At 45.1% G+C, this 13,235-nt stretch overlaps 1 protein-coding gene across 6 annotated transcripts in view; it reads right to left on the reverse strand.

Moving 5' to 3' along the window:
- The window catches only part of MYO3A (myosin IIIA), a 2,295,212-nt gene that overhangs the window by 1,690,706 nt on the left and 591,271 nt on the right, over positions 1–13,235 (reverse strand). For all 6 annotated transcript variants that reach the window (XM_069648154.1, XM_069648153.1, XM_069648152.1 and 3 more), the window contains exon 12: positions 5,093–5,209. In XM_069648154.1, coding sequence (XP_069504255.1) covers positions 5,093–5,209 — 117 coding nt within the window. The remainder of the gene's footprint in view (positions 1–5,092; positions 5,210–13,235) is intronic.

Genomic DNA, 13,235 nt, shown 5'->3' on the forward strand with positions numbered 1-13,235 from the left:
TCAATCAGTCTAGCATGTGAGCCTTGCAAAGGTTATTTGCTTTAACAGGCACTTAAGTTGTCTATGCCATTATTGTGGAAATAAATGTGCAGGTCGCCATAAAGTCCAAATGAAGGATGGTTTTGGTTTGCCATGAATTTGATTTCCTTGTGGCCTGAACGACCAGAAAAGAGTTCCTTGGATACGTTTTATATCGTAAGAACAAGTGCAGTCAGCGGAGAACAACATTTTAGATTTAATGTGACTGAACAATCTTTGTTTGTGTGCCCTAAAGAGAGATTGTTAAGCCATCTGTGTATTCAAATAGTAATCTCTGGGCCACTCAGATTCCAATTTTCTAGAATGAGTCTTTATCTCAATAAGGGCAGCAGAGTACCACCAGTATTGGCACTTTTTTGTATTATTCCTGCCACAGCTAGTCTTTAGTATAGCAGTTCTGTCAAGTAATTAGCTTGTCAAATTAAGCATAATTAGATTCAAGAGCTGGTGTAGTCTTTTGAGCATCCAATGCAGCCTCTTACAATAGGCCCTCCTTTATGGGCTTCCGGTTCTGGGAGAATTATGTGTCCCATCTGGCGCTTTGTTTCAAACTCATTTGAGACCAGATGTGTATATCAAATGGCATGCCCAGACAATAAGACCAGATTAAAGGGACAATATCCTATCAATGATGTGCTTTTTTTCAGCCAGGAGACCCAAATACCAGATGGCTTAGATTCATGTCCAACAGCAATTTAAGCCAATCTGTCTGCCTTTATTGTTGTCATCTCTTGATGAACAACCTAAATGGTGAGCTATGAGGCAGGTGTTCTTTCTGCCAAACTAATCTTTTGTCTTAGCAATGGAACCCCTTACGATGGTAAACAGAAATGTCCCCAAAAGCATCAGCCTAGACTACCCAGATAGCATAAGCAGCAAAATATCAATATCACAGCTTTCAAGGTTAGCCTGGGAGATGTTCATGTTTTTGGATACAAAAGCAGCACAACGGCAAATGAGATACAATAATTTAAAGTAAGTCAGCCGCACTGTGACATGTAATGGAGTAATCTCCACACCTCTACATCAGTGGGGACACAATGTTAGCAAAAATGTTGAATTAAAAAAAAAAAACACATTCTTCCTGGGCACAGTACAAATGATATAGATAATAGAGGCGATCAAACTTTCTTGAAATAAAGGCCACATTCACAAATAACCTAGATAAAGATGTACAGAGGATGAGTGTTTATTATTTGCATTACTGGTAGTGCTCTTTTGGAGTGGAAAAGGCTGAACTCTCCTTTGCATTGTCAGAAAGGCTCGCCTTTCAGTACCCTGCCGTGAGGTCAAACCTACACATGAACCTTTCAGTGCCTAAGCTGTCAATGAGCTCAACTACCCTATGTTTGGTGCATGCATCTGTCTAGGTGGCATAACAGAGCCCTCTGTAGTCCACACAAAAGCTGACTTCAGTCTTCCCACTACTGGACTGTTTAGGTACCAGTACCACAGGACCGGCCCATGGCTGTGGGGAGGCTCAATCCCTCCTAAGCCCAACATCTTGGAGACTCCTTCTTGATGGTGTCCTTTGCCATGTCAATCATCAGGTGACTTCTGCTCTTCGCTGGCTTAATTCAATCAATGAGATGAAAAGGAAACTGCCCCACGGCAGAACAAGGATGTGTATGCCTAAACCACCTAATGTGCCCTAAAACCTCTCAACAACAGTTATCATAAAGATGAAACATGCACAGTCAAGAGCTATACCTTCTTTGCCTTTTGTGGTAATGTGGGCAGAGGGCAGGCTACTCTCTTAATAAGGGTGTGGAGGTGGTGACAGTAGCAACCCAAAGAGCAACAGTACACCGGTCCAAAATAAGCAAATGTGCCATCAAGGTTCAATACACATGTGTATACTCGAATAAAACACTTCATATGAAATAAATGTAACAAATATACTAACAAAAACCCAGCCCTGTGGAAAGAGCAAAGGAAATGCAGCATAAGGATGATGCAAGCACTCTTGGGAAATAGAATGGGTGAAAGGCAAATACATCACAACAATGTTACCAAAAGGATATGCCTTGGTTGAGAAAAGGTTCAAATGGGTAGCTTAGCAATCTCTAGGGTCACAAAAGTGAACCAAGGGGGCTGGAGCTTTCCAAAGGGAATTTCTCAGTTTGTGGTGGTTCAACAGCATTTTACCAAGGCTTCTTAACAGCGTGTGAGTGGATCAAATCAGGTTCAAAAGCAGCAAGTCAGTGTTATCCAGACAAAGAGCAGGCATCTAGTGGGGTCAGAGTTGAAGCTCATTGCAGCTGGATGCAGGGTTTGAAGGATGCGGCTCAATGAGGCCAGCAGGGTTGATCCGGCATTTTAGCTTCGGCCGATGAGGAAGATGCTAGTGGTTTGAGCAGTGGTTTGAGGCATGGCAGTTCAAAGACATTCACATCATAGAGCTTCTTGATCAAGCCAGAGCAGGCCACAGGGTAGCAGAAAGTTGGTTTGAGGAAAAGGTACAGCGTTCAAAGAGGTTTTATGAAGTGCCAAAAGCAGCACTCTGGATCGTGTTGGTTCAAAGCCATTCACACACATTCAAGTATGGTTTGATGGTGGTTCTGCACTGTAAAATACAGGTAACCAGCTGCTTTGCTTCTTCTGCTGCTGTAGGTCACAATCCTGGATCTCAGGAACAGGATGGGTCATTGATTTCAACATTACTAACCCTGGTGCTAGCTAGCTTCTGCAGGAGTCCTTCACCTCCACTGAGGATCCGAAGCACCTTGAAGTTAGAAGGGAGAGGCAGGTGTTGCTCCACTGGCAGTTCTACTACAATGTGCCCTGGAGATGTGTAGGGAGCAGAGCTTACATCTGCTTTGAAACACGTCCCCTTACCCCTTAACTGAACAACATTGGGAAGGACTGCTCTCCCAGAAGGATCTAAATTAATTCTTCTTGAAGTCCCCAGGGTCCAAAATGAATCAAGGAATTCGTGGGAGATCTCTATCTTATAAAGTAAAAAGGCCACTCATAATTGGAAAAAAAGACACCTGTTTTAAGTGTTCCAATCCCTGTAGCGGTAACAAGTTACTTTTTCCTTCTTGTGCAGGAAGTGTAGGAGACTGGAAGGAAAAAGAAGCCAGCAGAAAACCAAGATGGAGAAAGCCTTCCTTCTCAGTGTTCTGCTCTGCCTTCATGACAAAGACTCTCTGGTATACAACCTCCAAGGTGAGTCAGGACTTTGACCTGGAAGTGCCTCCATGAAGCCAGGTTCCCAGGAGACCACCTGTCGTGAGTTACTGTGCCTCACAGCGATGAGGAGTTACCCAACCAGAATTTCAACACAGGCAGACATTCTGCCTTTTGGCCAATCACTGACCTGAGGCAGCCATGTGCCTGAAATACGGGTCTATGTTTATTCATCCCCAGTTTACCACTGGATTTTCAACCCAAAACGTTTTTCCTGAATAAAACTCATTGAATTTGTCTTTTTTTATTTTGGGGGGTGGGGGGGTGTATCCCCCTATTATGTATTCCCTATACCCAATCCCATCCTACCTCTTTTATGCCCTTAGGCCCCACCACTCCCCCATAGTTTTTTGATTATTTTTGGGGGGGCAAAGAATTTTGACAAAAAATGCTGCAAAAGAAAAACAGGCGATGAATGAACATCATACCCTGGAATACACATTGCCAATCATAGCAGGTCTAAGCTCAAATGTGGCTTAAATAATTAGGTGAATTTTTTTGTCACCATACCAAAATCTAGATGGGTCTTATATTTCCAGATTGATCAGAGGTATATAATTAAATGCAACCTCTGTTTGCAGTGACTTTGCTTTAAGTTGCAGCTCTCAGACAAGGCACCTGTAATTCTCTAAACATGTGTCTTGCCACTGGAGAGCAGGAGCTGCATATCAGGAGACTGAAGCAGAATGGCACAGGTGTATACTATACCCGGGTGTAATGAAAGGAAGGCCTGTTTAGCAGTCCACCCTTTCGACATGGATTACTCACATCACTTTATTAGTGATAAAAATAAAAAAAGCCAGGATTTCCATACCCATGCAACATAGCATTCCTTCAGAGTCATGTAAGATTTAAGTAGTAGCCACAATAAAAAACCTTGTCTATTTCAATTTTCGTTTGGGAGACACGATTAGAAAATGTTTTTTAACAGGCTAGTGATTATTTCAAACACAATAGTTACACATTGAGTAATATTTGTACACAATAGCAATGTAGTTAAGTTAGTAACAATGTGTTTTGCATATTGTTTATTAGGAGGCCAGTTCAGATTATCCTGAAAATGGGACAAGTATCCTGAAACTCGTAGATGTGTTCCCAAATAAAAGTAATGTGGAATAAGTGCTGGCCATCGATTGGAATTTGGCAATACTTTACTATTAAGAAACTGAATGCTTGAATTGTTTATCCCTGTTTATTGTTTATTGTTCTTACATTTATACATTGTTGTTGATGACATCCATATGATTTTGTTATAGAATGTATGGTGATTTTACAAATATCATGTAATGATTATCCCTTGTTGGATTTCAGATCTAAGTGTGTAAAATGAGAATATGTTTTATAAAGACTTTTGTCTGAACATGATTTTCCTTCTGGAGATTTTTCTTCATGTTAGATGTTAATTGATATTTGGAATTAACATGTATGCCCTAATATTTAAAATCTAGGAAGGGTGTTTACCTGATTGGAGTGTGTCTGGGATCCTCCTTTTTAGGAAGGAGGACGTGGTAAAGGTGTCTGCAAGTTTCTTCCCATTAAATATGTGTGGGATGTATATATCCAACACATCCTGGAATGCATTCTGAACATCAATTTCAAGTTCTTGTGTGATAATATTGGGTATACACTGAAAATAATTTAAGAGAAATGGGAGTGAGGTTGAATAATCCTATCAACAATCTTAACCCTTTGACTGTCCTTTGGATGTAATTCTAGATTTAATCGCTGTAGGAAATAATTGAAATTGCAGGAGTGAAACGGTTATTCCAGTCCCATTTTTGTGGCATGCATTCATATATCACTTGCATTTGATCCTCTTAAAATCATTCAACAAAATATTTGAAATCAAAAGGGTTCTTACCTGGGGAGAATAAATGTCCACATTTCTGAATGGATTAACAGCAATAAGAATATCACCCACATAGGTGTATATTTCATCCCTGGAGTAGCGCTGTTGCAATTGTTCTGTCACTGTATTCTGTAATACAAAATTCCTAGTTAGTCACTTTAAAATATATATATTAAACAATTTGTACAGTACATATAATTTTAAATTTGTGGATAATTGAACTATGCAACTAGACAATTTTGACAACATAAGTCTTTGACAACATGTAATGTTAGGTTACATGCAACTTCTGTTGTTTATATGGCCTCATGATGTGCTGTTGTTTGGTTCCTCGTTTGTTGGGAGTTAGTTAGACCTGAGTGTGTGTGCTGGCTGGGCTTTACGAGAAATGAAATCCAGGCAGAGCGGTTGGGAACTTTTGGTCTTCCTTTCAATCCAGGAAATTGAACCCCCACCCCCTTTGTTAGACGTCGTAGTTGTATGGTATACTGTAGGTTTTAATTTCTGATTACCTTTCTGGGATAGCATAATCAAATATCGTCTGTGTACAATGTCAGGAAGGGTGTGGATGTGGCTGGTGATTGATGTCTACATTATACTGACATGATGTAGACTCTCCTGTATAGTGAGAGTTGGGAGTGGAGAGTTTTGTGGCAATTATGTTTATTTGATAGGTGCTAATATAATTTGAGGCACGATATGCAGTCTGGTTTTGGATATGGATTCATAGTTTGCTGTTGAGTCACTTGTGTGTTGGTCAACATTGTCAGTGAGAAGTGGTGTGAAGTTCTGGTGCAGGAGGTGTTGTTCTATACAGACTGTGAATTGTGATTGGAATGTGCTAAAAGTTTTGAAACGGGCAACTGGTGGTGGAATATTCTGATTGTTTTAGGTTCCATGGAGAGCAATTATGCTGTTATGTGGTTGACTGCCGTAAGGAATTTGGAATGGCGCATGTGTATGATAAACACCAGGTTGGGGTGGGTTTACCTTCTGGTGTGTGATGTAAAATGTTGCAGGAGTTGGTACATAGTGAGTGGGCTTCGCTCCATGCTGGAAATATGAGGGTTTACTATTTGGTGGGGAAGATGTGAGACTCAAATGTCAATGCTCTCTTATTGAGCTGTAAGTGATTTCAATCCGGCACACACCCAAGTCAACGCCTAGTGTGTAATGCACAACTGAAATCCTTATTTATTTTTGTCTAAAGGTTCTTTATTCTGAGCGATATACCACTCATATCACACCTCTCTCTTGGAACCCCCCGGTCACACTGAACCAGGAATCAGGCTGGTTTGCAAAGTTAAAATATTTATTTATGTATTTACAATTTAATCACACTATGTTTTTATGGGTACACAATAATCACCAATGGGGTGATGTTACAGTGAATAATCTCTTTAATACACGAGGAGTAATAATTAGCAAACAATTCAGCACATAAATAATACTTTGGTGTGTGTGTGTACAGATCAGATACCACTGTGGTTAAAGGTTCCCCCTGCACACCCCTCAACCCCCCCAATAGGCAATGTAAGGAGATAGGAGAAGAGAGCAGGTATTCAGGAATGGCAGAATTCAAACAAAATAACAATCCCACTTTCCCCCAGCAAACACAAGAGAAAACAAGAATTGACTGTCAAGCTGTCTGAATGGCTTTTAAAGTTATCTTGAGAATGGATTGGGCAAAAATACTAATATGGTCAAAATTGCTGAAATTGCTATCAATTGTTATGGAAGCCACTTTGGATGGTTGCAAACAAACTCAAACAATGATTCAATACCAAGAAACAATTTGAAATCCTAAAATTCAAGTCGGAAGCAATCAAAAGCTATTTTAACCTTGTCAGAATTTCCCCAAAAAATGAAATTTGCGGCAAACTTTTCACTGCACGATAATCACGATAACGGGAAAACTGTATGGATTTGGGGTACGGTTTTAGATGGGATTTAAAGCTCTGGATGTTAGCTACAAGCAGAAATTGAACGTTTTAGTGGAGGATGCTTTTTCAAGATAGGCGCAAGAATGGAAAACGGGAATGCGCTTTTAAAATGACAAATGGGTTTTCTAACACTAGAGGATGACTATGAACAAAACAAATCCCCACAAGAACACAGCCACCTGATCAGAATGACTGCCTGCCCGGGACTCGCCTTCTTCAGATGAGAAAAGATCGGGGTAAAGATACTTTTAGCAATACTAGTACAGGAGGAAGATAGGAGTGATAGGAAAGAGAGTTTAGACAATTCAAAAATACTCCTAACAATACGGGTTCTGAATACAAGATAGGACGGGTTTAAGATTAACTAGACAAGGTACATATGCTAGTAACACAGTTCTCTCTATAGATACTCACTAGATATGTTTTTAAACGGAACCGTCAGGATTCTGGTCCATCAAAATTCTGGTCAGGGAATTGGATCTGGTTCTAAGGTAGACAGCTTGGCACACCGGATTGGATCTGCAATCAGCAAGGCGCTCTGGTCACAGCACGGCACAGGACTGGACTGGATCTGCCCTTCTTGGTTCTGATGATAATTATTTCAGCAGGCAAGCAGTACAGCGCAGCCCAGCTGTATTTTGATGCTCCCCTTAGGTCTGTGGGGTTCTGGTTCTGGAATTTGAGGCCTAGCTGAAAATGGTTCAGCTATGCAATGGGTTTCTGCTTTGCCAAGTTTCTGGAGTCTGGATCAAGGAAGATAGAGAGTTCTGCAACAGAGTGCTCCACCAGCGTCGGGCTAGTGGGTGAATCTGTCTGTCCTTTTGAATGGTGAGCTGTCTCTATTTATGCTATGATAAAGGGGTGTGTGTGCTGCTTTATACTAAGCTTGCCCCTTTGACAGGCGATTGAGTCAGAGTCTCCTCTCTGCCTTGATAGGAAGAGAGAAACGGGGTGTCACCTTTATGGTGTGGTTTTTATGAGACTGAGGTTACACCCCTGGCCCCTTGAACACAAAATCTACTTTTGGAACCATACATATTTACACATGTGCAACCTCTATAAGAATCACATATCCATATTACATATTTTGTATAGCAGCTATCCCTCCAAACCCCATAAGAATCACATATCCATATTACATATTTTATATAGCAGCTATCCCTCCAAACCCCATAGCTGTGGGATCTTGGCTCTGCTTTTCAGAGAATGTTGCCCTTTTCATCCATCACAATGTCCAATTTATAAGTGTGCGCGTTTACCATGGGCATAAGTGTATACAGTTTCATACTTTTAGCAGCAATACATTTTGTGTAAAATCACATTTTCTGCCGTTTCTTTCCAGAACATGTCGCAGAGTTCTGGCACCTTTTCACCCGTGCATCCAGAAATTACATTAAAAATGCTGTTATTTTCATATTTTTCACAATTTTACATAGTAAATTATCCGTCTTTTTAAGATGTGTCATTTGTCCTTGTTAAGCAGCAAATGGTTGTTTAGCTCCACCCCTTTGGTCTGTCCCTCATAGCCCAGGAGCCATCCCCCTTTGTTTTCTCCTGGCAGAGACCATTTATGACTGTCTTCGCACTTTGCCTTTCCTGAGTAGCAGCTGTTCATGGTTCCTCATGCCTCTGTAGCCCAGGTTCTTTCCAAACCCTATAATTATCACTTAGGTGTGATTTCCTGCTGGAGAGGAAGAAGGCCTCTGTGAGGGAACCTGTTATTCCAGTTTGGTAGCTTTAGCCAGGCTCAAATGTAAATGTTAATTATGTTGCATTCTTCCGTAGCTTAACACAAACTTGTGATTTCAAAGTAGCAGCTAGAATTCTCATTCTAGATTTTAAACCATGGGATCAAACAATTGCAACTTAGGCTACTCTTAGTAACAGGCCTCTTAGATTGCAGACATTTGATTTCAGTTTATATACATGTTTAAAGTTTAATCAGGCAAGCTTCCTGACAGCTGTCATCCCTGCAGCCCTCTGCTGCACACACATTTTGACATCCACAGACAAACCACTTTTGCTGTAGAAATCCCTTTTGCTTTCAGCTTTTCAGGACCTTGCAAGTTCACAATGATTTCATAACTAAGTGAATTGTAGCACCCAGCAAGAATTTTGGATGTTTGAGGGTGTTTTGTACCGGCATTCTGCAGTTTCAGCAACAAAGAAAAGGGGATTTAAAGCAAGATTTTGGGGTTTCAGTTAGCAAAGCACTGCTTTTCCCTTCTGTTCTCCATTTTCACATGTTGTGGTGCCCAGTGTCATATTTCAGGAGTGAGATCTCTGTTCCACCACTGACAACATGCATGGTAGATTGGGCAGCCATCTTCGTGTGTTGCAAAGCGTGATTTCCATAGGTTTTGGCATGCACAAGGGTTTTGCGGCCATTTTGTGATTTATGGCACCATCATAACACAGTGATGCCGCATAGCAGAGCATCCCACAGAGCTTGTGAGCAACATAGTGTAATTCACAGGACATATGCCATAGCTGTAAATTACAACTCCTTACCACAGCTGGCGAAGATGTAACTGCTGTCATATATGGCTTGCAAAACAACTTAATTAAAGTATATTATAACATCATGTGATATGTTAGGTTAGTATGATTTTGGAATGTGCCGAATTACCACTGGAGTAGTTTACAAATGCCAAATCCTTCTCAAAGTCCCGTGGCAACATGACCTCAGTCTACTGTGAATAATAGCATAATCAATGACTCAGTAACAGGGAGGTTAAGCAGGAAAGGAGGTTGCATATGTAGGGAGGGAGCGAGGCAGGGCTTAATGTTTGTATTAGTATGGATGCATGTTTTCCCCATAATGTTTACACATTATATAGGGTCTATCTTCTAGAGTCACAATGCAGAAGAGTGCATGTTGAGCTACTATACACAATGGGATTCTGCAGTAGTTTTGAAGCATTATAAGATAAGGATTGAGCAGTGTTGGGAACGTCAGGGGCTCCAGAGCATAGTCAGGCAATCCTGGTACCTAAGGAGATTTAAAATAGACAACTAGCTAATAGAGATACTCATTTACCTATTGCACATGACCCCACCAATTTGTGAGTGCTTGAATTATGTTCACTTTAGATGAAGCTGAGAATCATGGATGAATCAAGGAGAACACTAAGGGTGTTCTTCCTAATACACATCCACTGATACCCATGATAAATACATTTTTGGTGCATCCACCTGGTCGACCCATCATAGCAACCATTAGCAGTCCACTTGAACTGCTGACTTGGCATGTTGATGGAATTCTTCAATCCTGGGTAAAAAAATCCCCACCTACATATATCTGAGAAACTACTGACATTTTGAACCTACTTACCATGGCTACATTTACAGATAATTACCTACTTTTCACTATTGGTATTGTGAGCCTCTACACGTTGATACCCCATGATGGATTAGAAGCAACAAAATGGTTACTGCGTAGCCACTCTATAGAAACTGTTAATCCGATCTTCATATTCAAATTATTGAAATTGATTCTAAAAAACAATTTCTTAGATACAAAGACCAATTTGACCTTCACATTTTAGGTACCTCCATGGGTGCAAGTATGGCTCCTTTCAATGCAAATATATCTATGTAATATTCTGAACACAGAACCCATCAATGAGCCACGTACATTGATGACATTTTCATTTTATGGAGAGGCATTGACACAACTTTGAGGGAGTTCTTTGAAGTAAATACTGCACATACGCACATTAAGGGGGTAATTCATAGAATTCAGCGCACAAGTGGCGCACGCGACTGGCGCACAGTGTGTGCGTGCGAATCCCTGCGCCAGCCGCGTGCGCTAAAATCCATTTCCGCGCACAGCGTATTAATGGATTCCAGCCACCAAAACCAGTGGTGGTGCACAGTGGCGCAGCGACCCTGCAGCAGCGCCAGTTACGCCCCCAAGAACGCCTATCGCGCAGGGAAATGCCATCAAAATCCCCAATCCAGCGCAAAGGGCTGCGCTAACCCTGTACCAGCACGGCAAGCGGGCTACGTGTATCACTGGGGTGCGCGGGAAGTTCCACACGCGATTGGCCCCGTGCAAGCAGGGTACGCGTATTTCAGGGGTGCGTGGGAAGTTCCACACGCGATTTCCGCAGGGTACGTGTATTTCAGGAGTGCGCGGGAAGTTCCACACACGATTTCAGCAGGGTACGTGTATTTCAGGGGTGTGCGGGAAGTTCCACACGCGATTTCATCAGGGTACGTGTATTTCAGGGTGCGGGGGAAGTCTCACAAGCGACATCAGCAGGGTACGTGTATTCCAGGGGTGCGCGGGAAGTTCCACACGCGATTTCATCAGGGTATGTGTATTTCAGGGTGCGGGGGAAGTTTCACACGCGACATCAGCAGGGTACGTGTATTCCAGGGGTGCGCGGGAAGTTCCACACACGATTTCAGCAGGGTACGTGTATTTCAGGGGTGCGCGGGAAGTTCCACACGCGATTTCAGCAAGGTACGTGTATTTCAGGGTGCGGGGGAAGTTTCACACGTGACATCAGCAGGGTACGTGTATTCCAGGGGTCCGCGGGAAGTTCCACACGCGATTTCATCAGGGTACGTGTATTACAGGGGTGCGCGGGAAGTTCCACACGCAATTTCATCAGGGTACGTGTATTTCCGGGTGCGGGGGAAGTTTCACACGCGACATCAGCAGGGTACGTGTATTCCAGGGGTGCGCAGGAAGTTCCACACGCGATTCCATCAGGGTACGTGTATTACATGGGTGCGCGGGAAGTTCCACACGCGATTTCATCAGGGTACGTGTATTACAGGGGTGCGCGGGGAGCACCACATGTGAATTGCATGTGTGGGTCCTCCCAGGTGTTCCCTCTACACCCTCCACGGCCCCTGCAGGTGGCTCACACCACAGGGGCCTACCCTGCACATGTCCTGCAGGCACCCCATCCACCATGGCCATGCCCCCCAGCCAACCCACATGTCAACTTGCACTACTGCCCACCAACGCATGTCCCCCTGCACCCCCAGCCACCAGGGGCACCCTCCACCAGGCCCCCACCCATGTCTCCCACCACCCCCACCCCCCAGCACTGTGGGGCACCTGCCAGCAGGCCCCCACCCATGTCCAACTCATGTTCCCCACCACCCCCACCCCCCAGCAGTGCTGGGGCACCCTCCAACAGGCCTCCACCCATGTCTCCCACCACCCCCCAGCACTGTGGTGCACCTGCCAGCAGGCCCCCACCCATGTCCAACTCATGTTCCACACCACCCCCACCCCCCAGCACTGTGGGGCACCTGCCAGCAGGCCCCCACCCATGTCTCCCACCACCCCCACCCCCCAGCAGTGCAGGGTCACCCTCCACCAGGCCCCCACCCATGTCTCCCACCACCCCCACCCCCCAGCAGTGCAGGGGCACCCTCCACCAGGCCCCCACCCATGTCCAACTCATGTCTCCCACCACCCCCACCCCCCAGCACTGTGGGGCACCTGCCAGCAGGCCCCCACCCATGTCTCCCACCACACCCACCCCCCAGCACTGTGGGGCACCTGCCAGCAGGCCCCCACCCATGTCTCCCACCACCCCCACCCCCCAGCAGTGCAGGGTCACCCTCCACCAGGCCCCCACCCATGTGTCCCACCCCCCCCCACCCCCCAGCACTGTGGGGCACCTGCCAGCAGGCCCCCACCCATGTCTCCCACCACCCCCACCCCCTAGCACTGTGGGGCACCTGCCAGCAGGCCCCCACCCATGTCTCCGACCACCCCCACCCCCCATCACTGTGGGGCACCTGCCAGCAGGCCCCCACCCATGTCTCCCACCACACCCACCCCCCAGCACTGTGGGGCACCTGCCAGCAGGCCCCCACCCATGTCTCCCACCACCCCCACCCCCCAGCAGTGCAGGGTCACCCTCCACCAGGCCCCCACCCATGTCTCCCACCCCCCCACCCCACAGCACTGTGGGGCACCTGCCAGCAGGCCCCCACCCATGTCTCCCACCACCCCCACCCCCCAGCACTGTGGGGCACCTGCCAGCAGGCCCCCACCCATGTCTCCCACCACCCCCACCCCCAGCAGTGCAGGGTCACCCTCCACCAGGCCCCCACCTATGTCTCCCACCACCCCCACCCCCCAGCAGTGCAGGGGCACCCTCCACCAGGCCCCCACCCATGTCCAACTCATGTCTCCCACCACCCCCACCCCCAGCACTGTGGGGCACCTGCCAGCAGGC

Source organism: Ambystoma mexicanum, chromosome 2q, assembly GCF_040938575.1.
Source record: "Ambystoma mexicanum isolate Mex_15411 chromosome 2q, UKY_AmexF1_1, whole genome shotgun sequence".
Lineage (NCBI taxonomy): Eukaryota > Metazoa > Chordata > Amphibia > Caudata > Ambystomatidae > Ambystoma > Ambystoma mexicanum.